At 41.0% G+C, this 14,832-nt stretch overlaps 1 protein-coding gene across 1 annotated transcript in view; it reads right to left on the bottom strand.

Annotated features, from left to right (window-relative positions):
• The window catches only part of PEX14 (peroxisomal biogenesis factor 14), a 68,801-nt gene that overhangs the window by 25,917 nt on the left and 28,052 nt on the right, over positions 1 to 14,832 (bottom strand). Inside the window, exon 3 of the mRNA XM_083876603.1 lies at positions 9,920 to 10,004. Within this exon, the coding sequence (XP_083732729.1) occupies positions 9,920 to 10,004 (85 nt within the window). The remainder of the gene's footprint in view (positions 1 to 9,919; positions 10,005 to 14,832) is intronic.

Genomic DNA, 14,832 nt, shown 5'->3' with positions numbered 1-14,832 from the left:
AAGGAATCATCGTACAAATAAAACAGGAGTGAATAAAAATGGGAATATCCTCCCTTCTGAGCACTACATAAGACTGTGTCTCCTCTCTGGGATGGCAAAAAGAGGACTCCCATCACTGCAGTGCCCAAAGGGCTGCTCAGAGTGGAGGTCAGTGATGAAGGGCCAGGGCTGCCCGGAGCAGATCCCTCTCTCTCCATTGGTGTTACAGTCCCAAAGCACAGGGATCGTGCCAGGCACAGGTACAGCACTGCAGGGGATGCAGGGCACTGTTTGCTGTGCTGTTTAAGGGGCAGATCCCTGAGCAGCAGCTTCATCCTTGGTCCCCAGGGATGCCACAGCCCCCAGACTCCTGAGTGCCAAGTGCAGTGACCACACACATCAACCTACCCCTTACAGTCACCACAGGAGATAAAGCTCACGAAACTGACTCTGATTCTTTTCTTCCTCTATTTCCTCTCTGGTTTTCTTTCACTGCTACTGCTGTCTGTCTCAGGTGGCCTGGCATGAAAAAACCTCTCCTTTCATGATGAAATATGTGGGACCAGGTGAGGCCCTGACTCTGCAGAGAACTGAACAAATGGCCAAGAGCAGCTTGTGCTCCTACTGACAGAGCACAGCTCAACACCATCCTCAGCAGTCCCAGCTTTACCAGACACACACACAAGCACTCGCTTTACCCGACACTAAACTCACACCTCGCAAACAAATTATTTAACTACTCTATCCCCCAAGGAAGACAGTGATCATTTCAAATGCAGCTCCCTGCTCGTCTCTCACATACACGCAACGGCCTGATAGGTTAAATGCTGCCATTTAATTACAGTAATGGAACCTGCTATTTTTTGGTTCCCTTGAATCCTCTCTCGCTCTCTTTTTTAAACACATACAGAGTCATCTTTTAAACATGTTTTTTATATCCTGAGTTTAACAGCTGCATTCTCCTGGTTACTTGAAGAGCAGGAGTAATGATATTCTGATATTCTTCCCTGCACCTCTGAGCAACAGTCTTTTAAACACTACATAAAAAACACAGGCTGGGGGATGCTGTAAGAAGAGATCCAGGCTAACACTGCAGAGGCCAATGTGCCCCTTCATTTACTTAGATGGCTTGTGCTGATTTTGTTGAATAAAGCCAGCTTAACATCTTCCACCAACCCTCAAAGCAGCTGGGGCTGGAATGGTGGATAAACATGAAAATGCTTTAAGTAATTTTACTGAAAATTCCATACGTCAGTGCATCATACTGACAGTATGGCACAGTATGGTTGTATTTATACATCCATGGCTGGCAGTCAGAATTATCTCAGATCTAACTGTTAATACATCTGCTTCAGTGTCCCCACCCAAAATTCCTCTGTTTCCCACTAAAATGTGAAGTTTGCAAACTGTTTCGAGAATGTAAAGGTCTAATGAAGAAGAAAAACTGTAATCAGAAGTGCTTTAAATTAATCTTTTAATCTTGCCATTTCATAAAGGGTGTCACAAGCTTAGTCAGCTAATATTTGTAGAGTACTTTGAAGATGCAATGTGGCATAGAAATATGGGATATAGGTGTATTAAATTCTTGAGCATGCTGCAAAACACCTTTTTCTCAAGTGAATTCAGGAGAGAGGCTGTAGGTGGCCAAAGCCCAGAGAGTTTTATGGTTAGTTATTATTGAGGGAGGGCACATAACACAGTATATGAGTAACACAACAACTGTTAGTAGATTTTACATTTCATATTGCATAGCAATTAGAAAAAATCCAGAAGCCAAGTGTAGGTACTTCCAAGTCAAAATAAATTCTTACCTAAGCTAAGGCCACTCCTAGAAAAATACCCATATTACACCTGTCCTCAGCTTTATTTGTCCTCTAAATGTGAAATGCTTATTTATTTGTTCCGTGGTAGTTGGCTCACAGTCAGCCAGCCAGCCATGCAGGGATATTGCCCATCTTCATTCTCTGGTATGGATATCCACTGGTGTCTCTAAAGGATGGAATCTTAAAAGGTGAGGCAAGGCAGAGACAAAGACAAATTTAATTTTATCACTGTAAAAAGGGACATTTCCACATGGGCAGCAAGGACATGAATATCATGTGTATGCAGGGGTGGGGGGATTATAAACGCATTTTTGGCGAAATTCAATAAAGCTGATTCCACTGCATAAGGTCAGCAATTTACTTTTAAAAAATGATATGATTGCAACTTTTAATATAACCCATGTATTTGCTGCAAGATGCTCTAGAAGATTGTGTAATGTAACCACCTGACCTCTCCACAGGAGCAGAGATCACCCCATTTACCCTTTATTGTCTTGCTAAAAGCAATGCACATTTGCACGGCATGACAAAGTCAACAGCTTTTACTTCAGAGAGCCTCAGGTTTCAGGAGAATGAATTCTCTGCCCTGCTCCTGGGAAAGTGGAGTCACCTGGACTAAGCTCCAGGAGAGAGAATAGCAAGGAATGAACCAAAAACTAAATTAACCTCTTAGTTAAGGAAAGAATGATTGCACTCCAGATTAAAATTAAGCAGGAACAGTGTGCAGCAGGAAAGCAAACTGTAGGATTTCATGTTCACGGGGAGCTGAAACATAATTTTAAACAGAACAGAAATGTTGTCTAAGAGATCCGAGAGAATTATCTCACAGAGGAACTTATTTTATCTTTCCTAGCAGGAAAGTATCATTAGGTCTGAAATGGATTTCAGCCCAGATTACCCAAGCTACACTCCTTGTTTCAGCCTCAAGAGGGAAGGCTGTCTCTTTAGACTTAGAATACCAGGTTCATTCTCAGAGCAGGTCAGAAGCTGAATTCGTTTACTTGCTCTGGGAAGACTGTGGGGAAACTCTGGGCTGGATGACCATGAAAAACAAATTCCTTCTGTCACAGAAATATTTTTATACAAACATACATAGATTTCTTCAACCATCTCAAGGTGAATCTTTCTTCAAAGGTCAAAGCTGCAGGGCTGGATTAGGATTGCACGCAATCTCCCTGAGCCTTGACATTCTGACATTCTAAAGTTTGCAGCTTTCCCCTCCCAGACACAGCTGATGGAAGCAAACTCTTAATCTCCCTGAAAGTGTGGCTTTTACTGCAGTACCTTCAAAAATCACACACAGCAGCACCAAGAACTCTGAAACCAGCATATCAGAGCAGTTTATGAACAGAGCTAGCATAAATCTCACTGAGTCAATAAGGCAAAAGTGGTAATTAACCCCATTTTACAGATGGGCAAGCTGCAAACAAGAAATTTACCCAAAGCCAAGGAAGCAGTCATGTCTCAGATCTCCCACGCCTGCTCTTAGATGGCAACTACAGAAGTGACTTTCTCTTGGACTTGGCATTTGCTTTCACTCAAAAACATGATAAATAAATAATAATTTTACAAGTCAGACTCAGGGGCTGGGTCTTTTTTGCCCATCACTAGGGCTAACAATTTCAAGCCTTGGAATATAACTGACTATTTTAGCATTATCTTCTCAAATAGACTTCAATTCACTCTACTGTAATCATATTGTTTTTTCAGTACTACCAGGAATGGAAACATTAGTTTGTCAGTAAACAAGGCAGATATGACTCAAAATACACTCGATGAGCAATAGGAGTTAATTTTGCAAAGCCATTTTTAACGGCTCTTTTACATTACATAGTTACTGTCAGATAGCCAAGTGGAGAGACATCATTAAACCCATGACATTCCAATTATTTCTTAAAATTAAGCTTACAAACAGCATTTTGTAGCATGCACAACTTCCTAAGCATCAAACCGGTCTGTTCCAATTTATCAATAATTTTCAAGCCAAGAAAGGATTTGCTTCCTCTGTCACTTTATCACATGGGCAGTTATGCCCACCCTGATGTCAGATGGTTTTCTGCCCCCTCATAAATGCCCAGTGACTGGGACAAGAGTCAAAGACGAGCAATAAACTGATTTCTCCATGTGTATAGAGACTAAGCAGACTAGTTTTTCCAAACTTCCTTTCAAATCTTGAGGAATGATAGCGAAAGGGTTTCTTCAACTATATTTTTCCCCAAACCCTTACAGCTCCAAAGAAGCACCATATCTGATTCCCAGGATGTCCTAAGGCTGAGCAGTTTGCCACGTTTTGTTAGCACTACTGTACATTCCTTGCCACCAAAGAAGCCAAGAAAATCCGTAAAGTTCATTACAAGTTCAGACATCACAAACAGTGGTAAAATTGATGGGGGGAAAGAGTTAGCATGATGAATAGGCTGGTACTGAACAGCAGGTGACAGATCTGCATACGAAAGAGTGGCAGGACAGGGAGACATCTCCTTCTCAGCAGATGGATAGAGATTCTCAATCATTTTCAGGAAGAAAAAAAGAAGGCAACTAATACAAAACACAGGTGAAACTAATTTCTGGATCACGAGCACATCTATGATACTCCAGGAGTGGAAATCTGTATGTTGAACATTATCAGCACTGGGCAAACACAGCAGAACACCACAAATGGATGTGATTTAGAGAGGGACTGGTGTGAGTTTGTCAGCAATGACAGCTTTCATTCTCTCACTCTTCACTCTTAAGTTCCCTAATAAGCTCTTTGGGAGACAATCACATTTCCCCATTTATGCAGGACTGTGTAGAGCCTTGGATGGGAGGCACCTAAAGAACAAACTGGTTGCATGACAGGTGTAGGACATATTTTCTTTAACCTAGCAAAATACTATAAGGCACATTAGCTGTCTTGCACAGTCATAAACAGAGGCCCAACCATCTTTAGTAATTAAATATCCCACAGTGCTTTTCAAGAATCTTAGTAAATTTTTTACTCAGTAATTACATTCTCTATCCCTAAAGCTCCCTCTGCAAGATCACTTAGATAAAGCATTCTTCATTTCCTCTCCCTAAAAATCACAAAGTGATGTTGAACAGCTGCTGTCCTCTGCCTCAGAGGTGGATGCTTTTTAGGGGGAAGCACAGTGAGATCTTGATCACAGCATGATTCTGATAATGATAGATAAACCTATAAACACCATCGAACATGCTCCATGCACTAGCTGCAAAGTTTCCATAGTTAATGGATACAGTGTGCTCCAAAATCCTGAAATGAAAAGCATCACGAAAATGCAGAATGTGCTGACTTCCATTCAACCTCTACAGTCATTTCTCTAAGTCTACACAAGATGTTAGACTTACTTTATGCTACTTGAACACCTGCTGCAAACTTTTTAAATAATCAGAAAGCACCTCCCTGTTAGTGAACTCTCTCTTGCTGTGTGTTGATTTGTACTAGAAGTTTAAAACACTGTGCATGTTCTTTCAATAAAGTTTTGCTATCGGTATCTGAATTTCAGGTCTTGCTTGTAGCTTTGCAAGTGCCAGTGATGAGGTCTGGTGTGAGCAGCTAGAGAACAAGCTACCTGAGCTGCAAGTACAAAGCAGAACAAGCCTCACTCACACAATCAGTTGTGCAATTGTGCTGCCTCTGGCTGGGATAGAGCACCATTTTTTTAAAGTAGCTCATATGGGCCTGTGTTTTGGATTTGTGCTGAAAACAGTGAACAGATTTTATCTGTTCCCTTGGTCAGCTGGGGTCAGCTGGCCCAACCTCTTGTGCACTTCAGCCTCCTCAGTGCTGGGGTGAGAAGTGGGAAAGGCCTTGGCTTTATGTGTGAGCACTGCTCAGGTATGACTAAAACAGCTCTGTGCTACCAACACTCCTCAGCACAAATCCAGCACAGCCCACACTAACCACTATGCCCCTTACTCCTTTTCTTCATTATCTCTCAAATCCATACCCTGACAGTCTAATCCCACATTTGTGTATCAAACATGGTACTTTCTAGAAAAGCCTAAAATTTGGAGAGCCAGAACAATTTGGCCACAGGTTACTAACACTGTTTTTCCAGCTGAGTTGGCACTGGACTCTATTGGCTTGCATTGTATTTTCTTCTCAAGAAAAGCCTTTGCAAAAACTGTTTGAGCTTCACTGAGACATGTTAAAGAATTAATTACAAAGTAAAGCTGAAGGAGAAAATTAATTTTGGAAACACAAGAGGTTACTTTTCTTTTCCTCCCTTTTCTGGAAGTGGGGGAGGAAAGGCAGTTATTTTCATCTTCATGCTGGGGGCAGGAGCTGGGAGCTGTCCAGTCGATAACCTGGCCATCAGAACAAGGTTTGTAATTAAAAGGTCAGTGACCTGGAAAGCTGGGGCCTCACTCTCAGAGCTTCTCAGTAATGACGGCACTATTAAATTAAGACTGTTATGAAATCAATGCTAAAAAAGCTTTCATGGTAACGAGATTCCATTCAAGGACATGCAAACTGCCTCATGAAATGGACTTAAATTATAAAAAAAAAAGAAGAGTAATAAAAGAGGGTTAAATTGAAATCTGCTGAAGAATTTGCTTTTTTTAAGCCCTCCAGCAGTGGCCTGTGCCCCCTTCCCTCAGGTACTGATGGTGATTCACTTGGGTTTCTTTGACAAAGGGGAAAAGGCAGGTTCAACTTCCAAGAATGCAGACTACAAAAAGAGGAAGAAAATTAAGTCAGTTTTCTACTAGAGATTCTGGGGCCGACAGCATTTGTTTGTAGGGGATCAAGTACCTTTGAGCTCTGATTGGAAACGGCATGTTGAATTAAATAATTTTTCATCTCTTCAGAAATCACCATAGTCTGGCATCTTGACACTGGAAAAATTTTCTGGAACACTGACGCACTGCAGAAAACCTTCTGAGTGGACATTTCCCCAACATAACTCAACAATTGTACATTAACTTGCTCTAATGCACCTCTGTTCTTCCATCACTATTATTTCTGAGCTCCTCATATGCTTTCATCAGTTCCCACAATCCCACTCTGGAAAGGCATTACCGTGGTCATTTTACAGATGAAGAGAACAAGCAACTAAGAAAACAGTTCTTCATCCAGGATGACACAACAAGTCTGTAACTTAGCAGTTTTCCCCTTCTCTGCCCCCAAAACCCAGCACCCTGAAAACAGAGCTTCCCACGTATAGTGCATTTCCACCCCCTTTCTTTGTCTTGCCAGAACTGAAGAGATTCAGAGCACACAAAATTAACAAGCCACATGAGTTACCGGATGGGTAGCTGAGCAGTGCAGGACATCTGAGGCACAACAGTTAAATGACAGACACATTTCCACAAGGGTTTAAGCCCCACATGCTGTCTAATTACTCCCAAGGCGCCGCTGATTCTGTGGCATGTCATCAGCAGAATCAGCGAGTTGGACAAAAAACAAACAGCATCTTTTTTTCCTTTCTTTTCTTTCAGATACTCTGAGGGGAAACAGCTGTTTTTTCCCTTCATCTGAAGAAGTTCATGATAAAAAGGAGGAAATGTCATAAATTACACAAAATGCCAGTGTAAGCTTCAAAGAAAATGATAAATGATTCTAATAACTTCATGTTTCTCATTAATGCCTCTGTATATGGGAGTTTAAAAGTGCTTAAGACAACAGAGAAATCTCATCTGACTTTTGAAAGCCCTTTTACAAATCCAGGATACCCTCACTCTCCCGACTGTCATCAACACTATATCACCCCATGTGCCAGAGAGAGCAGTTCAGCACCCCCTGAACTGCACAGAACCAGGAACGCCTGATTTCAGCCTCTACAACTACTGTTAAAACAAACCCAGCCCAGCTGATAATCCTGCAGAAACTTTCATTCCTCATCTCACTGAAATGTACTAATCCAAGTCCAGTTCCTATACAAAAAGGAAATAAAACGTGATTGACCTTTTTGAGGAAAGAGATGCTTTAGAAAAAGAAGAAAATATTGTTATTCTAGGCAGAACCACCTCTGTGAGTCTCAGAAGAGAAATTTCTTAAGCCCAGTCAGGCTTGCAGGACCTTTTTCAACTGGCAGTGAGGACTTCTCTGCCAGCCAGCCTCAGCTGTGGGTAAACATTATCACTGTGATGACAGGGACATCAGAGAGTAGGGGGAGCAGCCCACCAAACCCTGCAGCCCCTCATCTACTCGGGGCTAAACCAGCCATGATGTTTAAGAATGGACTCCACCTCCCAGACCACATCAGTCCTGTGCCAAAAACCAACACAGGCCACACTCCATATGGACATAACTCCAGTGACTGCTGGGTACAGACACTACTGGACCCTACTCCTTCCTATCTCCTACGGTTAAGTTCAGAAAAAAAACAATTAGCACAGAGGGAAGGAGGGCTAATTAACAAACAGGAACAAACAATCAGTTCTACCAAACCATTTCTGCTCTTTAGTAATTATTAGCCAAGCAATTCATAACAAGTATTAGTCCGGCCACAGTTTCTCTGTGCCTCCATCTCCCCACCCTTCCTCTTCTCCCAGTCAGGGATTTATTAAAATTAAACAGATTAGATGGAGCTCCTGATACAAAAAACTGTTCAGCGAAGCCTGCGGTGGGGAAGTGCAGAGCAAACACCAGAGACATTTGTCTCTAAATTGCTCTAAATACCTTCTGCAAATGAAATTCTAACCCAGCTGTGTTGAGAGAGAAAATGAGGACTAACTGGTCATTGTCAGCACAGAAGAAGATCAGGCAGTTATAATATTGCACGATATACTGGGGGCTAAGGATCTCTCGGCAACAATAGATTTTGTATCAGGTTACCCCGGGTAATCAGCACAGCTTTTAGGCTCAGCTTTCCCTTGCTTCATTGCTTCGATGATAGAGTTGAAATCCCCAAGCTTTTATGATTAATTACTCCCCGTAGGTCCACATATTTCAAGGAAAAACTCATGGCGCACAGCGACCAACAGGCTCCAAATTTTAATGTCATCCTGATGGCAGGGCAGGGTAAGGAACATACCTATGTGACTGGAATGTCCTCTGAACTGGCACTAGGACAAGAAGTGAGAGGATCACACTGAAAATTACGTGCCCCTGAACTGCTTGTCATGACATCATTGCCAAAACACAAGGCTGCCATTCCCTTCCAGGTCCTCTGCTATTCAAGATGAGCAAATGCATACATTTGAACTCCCCATCTCATGACTTCAGGTCTCAGGCATCTCAATAAGCAGTTCATAACTCCAAACAGAAGAATACCTACTTCAGACACTCCTCTACTTTCCAAAGCTCGAGATTTTTAGCTCTAGAATTTGACGAACTTTGAAGTACTTATGACTTCAATGTATATGTGGGTCACTCCCCTCTGAAGTCTGGAATTTGTATTTTCAGTATCATTTCAACACTTTACAGTGCTCCACAATGCACATAATTAACTTCAATTCTTGTGGTAAGCAATATGGTCCCAGGACTGTAGCCAAATATGGAGTGAACATCACCTGGAATGCACTGTGAGTTGTGGAATAAAAACCTTAGAAATAAAATAGGAACAAAATACAGTTCCACTATGAGTTAGAAAGTAAAATAAATTTTCTGTAGGCAGTGACCAAAGTATGCTGCACCTCAATAAGATGATATAGGTTTTGTCAGGATCTGTTCCATCCCTGCTGTAGAAAAGGGCTAAACTCAGTCAGTAGTTTACCATTTCAGCCTGAAAGTCAGGTTGACCCCAAGCTTGACCTTAACCTGACCTTGTTGACTTTTACCAGGTTCTTTGCCTCTCTCTAGCTGTCTTTGGAAACATTTGACCTTTTCACCCAGAGATTGGCCATTCTAAAGCCAATGTCACTAAGGTTTGAACTGACCAGCTAGACCACAGCTCTGAACTGTCCTAATGCAGAAAAGATCTGATTACAGTTAACCCAGAAATTTCCCATGTGTCTTTTGTGTTCTACAATTCCACATCTGGTGCAAATATTGCATTAATCAGTTGGGAAGAAAAGAGACTGATATTTCTTATAAACCTCAGATCTTCTTTTGAGACAGACTAATTGCTTTGTCCGTAACATCTAATATTCCACAGCAATACATTTTGACTTTGCACTAATTTAAGGCCCTTCATTACCACTGAGATCACAACCTAAAGAGTTCATACCTTTCTTCTTCAGGAATGCTCTTCTGGTTGCAAGAGGACTTTGGCGGACCCGTGGATTCTGTAAAAATTTCACTGCTGTCACAATCTGAGGAGGGTAGGAGGATTGGAGAAAAAGAAGAGAGAAAAGATCCAAGTTAGGTATGGTCAAATCCCTGTTTCATATTAGGCATTGTGTACTGCAATGTAAGACAACACGCCCATCACATGGAGATGGTCTGGAGACAACACTAACTTTCAGAAATGGTTCAACAAGTATCAGAGCTTGTGGCTGAACTCCAAACAGACAGCACAGTTATGGGGTTTCAACCTCCAAGTTTCTTGTTTAATTACTTTGGGAGCAGCTCTACCTGTTCAAAAAATTCCTTTAAGATTATTAGGTATTTCTGTTACTTATATTGTGATCCTCTTACCTAAGTCAGCTCCCACAGTTAAAGCCAACCTTGAGTCAATGCATGTGATCTGTAACAGTTGGCTTATTGTAAGAATACTTCCTTTCTATCTGACTTAAAGCTCCCTGCAGATTCTGGGAGATTAGGGCCTTTTCTGCCATCATTCTAATTTATTGAAAGCAATAAATAAACCTCAGCTTCTCATGACTAGAGAAGAAGCGACTTCACACGATTTGGATCACATAACAACAATCAAAAAAGTCACTTTGAATGACACAAATGGGTAGGCAAGTAGTTAAATTTATATTCCACACCAGCAAAAGTCACAGATGACTTTTGTCTACAAACTGACTTCTACATCCTTCTTTAAGGTGACAGAGCACCTAAAACAAAGCACTTACACAAGCAAAGGGCAAAGTCTGGGATAATACCCATTGGCATCAACAAAAACAGCAGTAGATTTTTACATTTCTATTTAGTGCCAGTGAAAGGTATTTGACTTTTTTCTTTATATGGTAGCTCCATTTTCCACATACTTCCCTATATTGTTATATGTGTTATTACATGTTACTGCACCAGTGATTCCCTCCACTTTTATACAAAAACATCTGTTCTGATTGTGGCATCATGAGGAATAACGTGCTAACAGCACATCCATGTGAACTAGTGGAAGAGATTATTTCTCTTCTCTAGAGCTAAAATTAACCATCCTAATATGCTAGACCCATGTTATTCAGGTCTTCAAGAGTTTACCTTAAAATACAGTTTTTGGAATTCAGCTCCAAGAAGGTTTCCAAAACTTTGACAGCAGAAAAAGAAGGGAAAATACAGCATCACTCCTGAAATCACTAAGTTTCACTTTGTGTTTGAATCAAAGGCTTCGAATATGCATTTCTGGTCAGAGAGCAAAGTTCTGATGGGTTTAATGGCACTTTCAATGTACTCCTCAGTGCATTCCATCAATGTTTTTTTCTTTTAAATTGCATCTCTTATTTCTTTAAATACATTAATCAGGCTAGTGTAGGCAAAACGGATCCATTGGACAATGCAATAAACATGAATTATCATCTATCCAACATGCATAATGGCTTAAAAATACATAATAGCAGGTGTAGTTTAAATGATTAGTTATTACACCTGTGGTGGGTCTGATTCAATTGGGGAAAATCATCTTTAATAGGTTAAAAGGTTTAGATCACCAGGCTTCCCTTAAAGTGGCTGTAGAGAGGGTATGATGGAGTACGCTGTCATTACTAATTCATTTAAGAAAAACATGGGGGATACAGCAAAGAACAGCATAAACGAGCGAATCCAATTTAAACATCAGGTAAAGCAGAAAACACCTTTTAAAAAAGCATGATAAATGAATTTGGAAGAGAGATGAAATTGACATATTTATTTTAACGGGAATTTGACAAAGTCCCAGCACACTTCAAAGTTGGGAGGATAAAATGAATGGGGTATTTTTAATTCTTTTCATTTTCTTGTTTTCCTGCATTTTTTCCCTAAGTTACATTCAGTAATTTTGAACCACAAAACAGTGGAGCGAAACACCCCACATAAAGTACACTTTGGCTTCATTTATGTGCACTTGATCTGTCTCCAGCTGAAATGCAGGTGACAGGCAAATCGCAGATTTAAACTGTGCTGATATTGCTGTGCCAGATGCAGAAATATAAAGCACCCAAACTAATAACCTTATGATAATATGCTGAATAAGAAAGATGCCCAAATGAGCAGACCGACAGACATGTGAACATATCAAAGCCACTCTCCTTCTAACAATAATTACTTGTTTGTGTCTTCAGATACTCCTTAACACTCCCTCCCACATTTAGTGAGATAGACACGAACGGCCTGCAGACCTGCAGCTCTGCAAGCTCTTAGATTTAATTACCAATTTTTAAGTATTACAAAACTGGTGAGAAATAAGCAGTATTTTTCGTTGTGCTATTTCAATCACAAACATGTGAACATTTCATTGATTCTAACCCTTTATTAAAGCTTATTTTTGCCTTATAAAAATGTAAACATTTCAGTAGTAAATTTCAGTCCAAAATAAACTTCTATTTTATCTCTCCCCTGCATTACTTCCTCCATTATTCACGGCCTTTTAAATCTTAAAACAAAATGAAATTATAAGCAACAACAAACTCCATAAAAAGAGTCCTGGACATGTAATCCCATGTTTCTCACACTGTGTTTGCATTCACCTCTGAACATTTGTTCCTATAGGCTGAGCCGAAATGTCTTCATTTTTATAATTAATCTTGTATACACGAGCAACTTATGAACTAATTTTGGCCATGTCAAAATGCCAATATTTTCAACAAACATACACAGGAATTTCCCTACCTTCTATGGATCATTTTCTTTGCACAAACAAGAGCAACTGCACTCCATAATTTAAACAACAGAAAAAGGAGGAGGAAGATGAGAAGACTTGCAGTCCTGTGTCCAGCCAAAAAAATCATGTGGCAAATAGCACTCTGACTCAGCTGCTAACATTGTTCCATACTATTTCTGTAGCATTTGTAACACTTCTCCAAATTTTTATGCTATTAGGACACTGCCAAATAATGATTATTGTATCACTGTGTTGATCCTTAGTTTGCCAGCACGCACTGTGGAGCACACTGGCTCTATTTTAATGGATCAGGTATATACTTGTATTAAAGAGAGAGAGTCTATTTGGCTTTTAAAAGCCAGTCCATCCTATAAACTTGCTTTCCCACCACCACCACTTCTCCTGCAGGGACAGGACCCACAAAGACATCTTTCTGACTGGGTGGAGATGGGTGGAATCCTGCAGCAGGTCTTGTCCTACAGTTTGATTTTCCAATTAAAATATCAATGTCACTATTCATAGATAATATTTGCAACTGGACAAATGACATAAATTCAGGCCAAATATTCTGCTTCAATGTCAAAGATATAAAATAAAGACAGGAACTTTATTACAGATGCTGTGGGAGAGCAGAGGGCTGGCAAAATTCTGGGCCAAAGCACAGCACTTGGACAATACCTTAGCAGCCAAGGTCCTTCATTCCTAATTTCCCTCCCTTTTGTGTTAATGGGGAAGATAAAGACAGCCTTATTTCTTATTGTGCTCAAAGCAGCAGGGTTTCCAATAAAGCAATCTAAGCTTTGTTATCAGTTGCTTGCATTAAAAAAATAAACCATGAAATCTAAAATACTGTGGCAAATGCCTATTTTCTACCAACTTAAAAAAAAATAGCAGGAATGTAAAAGATCTTCACCAATGAAAGTTATACAGGGTTTGGTAAGAGAGTTCCACGTGGAAAAGAGACTCAAAAGCCACTGGGAGCACAGCCTCTAATAGATTTCCTAATACTGGGAACCCTCTGTAGGTTATTACTAAACAGCATTTGTTGATAGACTGAGACTTTGAGATGACCTGTGATGTAAAGGCTGGGTCTGAATTATACGTTGCAAGGGATGGTATTTTGTCTTTCTGAGTGGATCTGTATCTGTTTAAAAGCAACACTTCTTTTCATTAAGCAGAGGCGGCCCAGGCCATGAACTATGCACAGACAGTTTACATTACATGTGCGGAAGCAATCAACACTGGCAATATACATGACGTATGTAAAAGAAGTTGGAATTAATTTTTTTTCCAGTGTATTAAAAAATAATAATATGGCAGTATCAACAAACACTCAACCTATTTCAGCCAGAGCAGAAGGCCACGGCTATAGGGCAAATGGAACTGATCAATATATTAGCCTACAGCAACACCCCCTCAGTGTACGGCTGTATGTTTGCAAGGCTCGGAAGATTAAATTGTCTGTGAAAGGTTTCTGCACTCCTACTCTAAAGGAGATACCCAGAATCCTGTTAACAAGCATCAGGCTGAAGCCAACTTACGTTTTAACAAGGGCTGACTTAAAAGCCTGGCACAACAGTGAACAAGAAAACCCCCTTGCCACAGAAACGCGGCGTTTTAGTAAGAAATCAGTGCCCTGCCAGGACTAACTTGACAAATATGGTTATCGGTGGCACGCGGAAATAGTTGCAAAGCAGCTGTTAATCAGGGAAAACACATCCTAGAACGCTGATGCCAGCACTCGGGAAAAATGCAAGGGGCTAATTATGAAGCCGTATATCTCAGTAAGGAGGCACCGCTGCCGCGGCCCGGCCGCGCTCCCGCCCCGCTCCTCCTGAGGGACCGGCCGCGTCCCCGCGCGGGACCCTGCGGAACCGCCCTCCCCTCACAACACCCGCCCTTTGTCAGGGAATTAGCGGCAGGTCCCTCGCAGGGGAGGGAGGAGGAACGCTCTAAAGCTCCCGTGGTTTCGTGGAAGATTTGAATGAAAACATACAGAAGAACCCCAGGAATTATTTCGGTTGAGAGATAAGCTAGAAAGCTGCGGAGTTCGGCGGATCTCGAAGTTGGACGGAGAAAAAGTTTAAAAATGCTGTAATAATGATGGCAATGCCCTCGTGTAAAACAGTGAGGGGGAAAAAATACGATTGAAAGCGAGATTCAGGGGAGGCAGAAAA

The sequence above is a fragment of the Zosterops lateralis genome (genome assembly GCF_965231275.1).
Source record: "Zosterops lateralis genome assembly, chromosome: 22".
NCBI lineage: Eukaryota > Metazoa > Chordata > Aves > Passeriformes > Zosteropidae > Zosterops > Zosterops lateralis.
The sequence above is the reverse complement of the archived record's forward strand: the minus strand, read 5'-3'. Positions and strand labels throughout refer to the sequence as shown.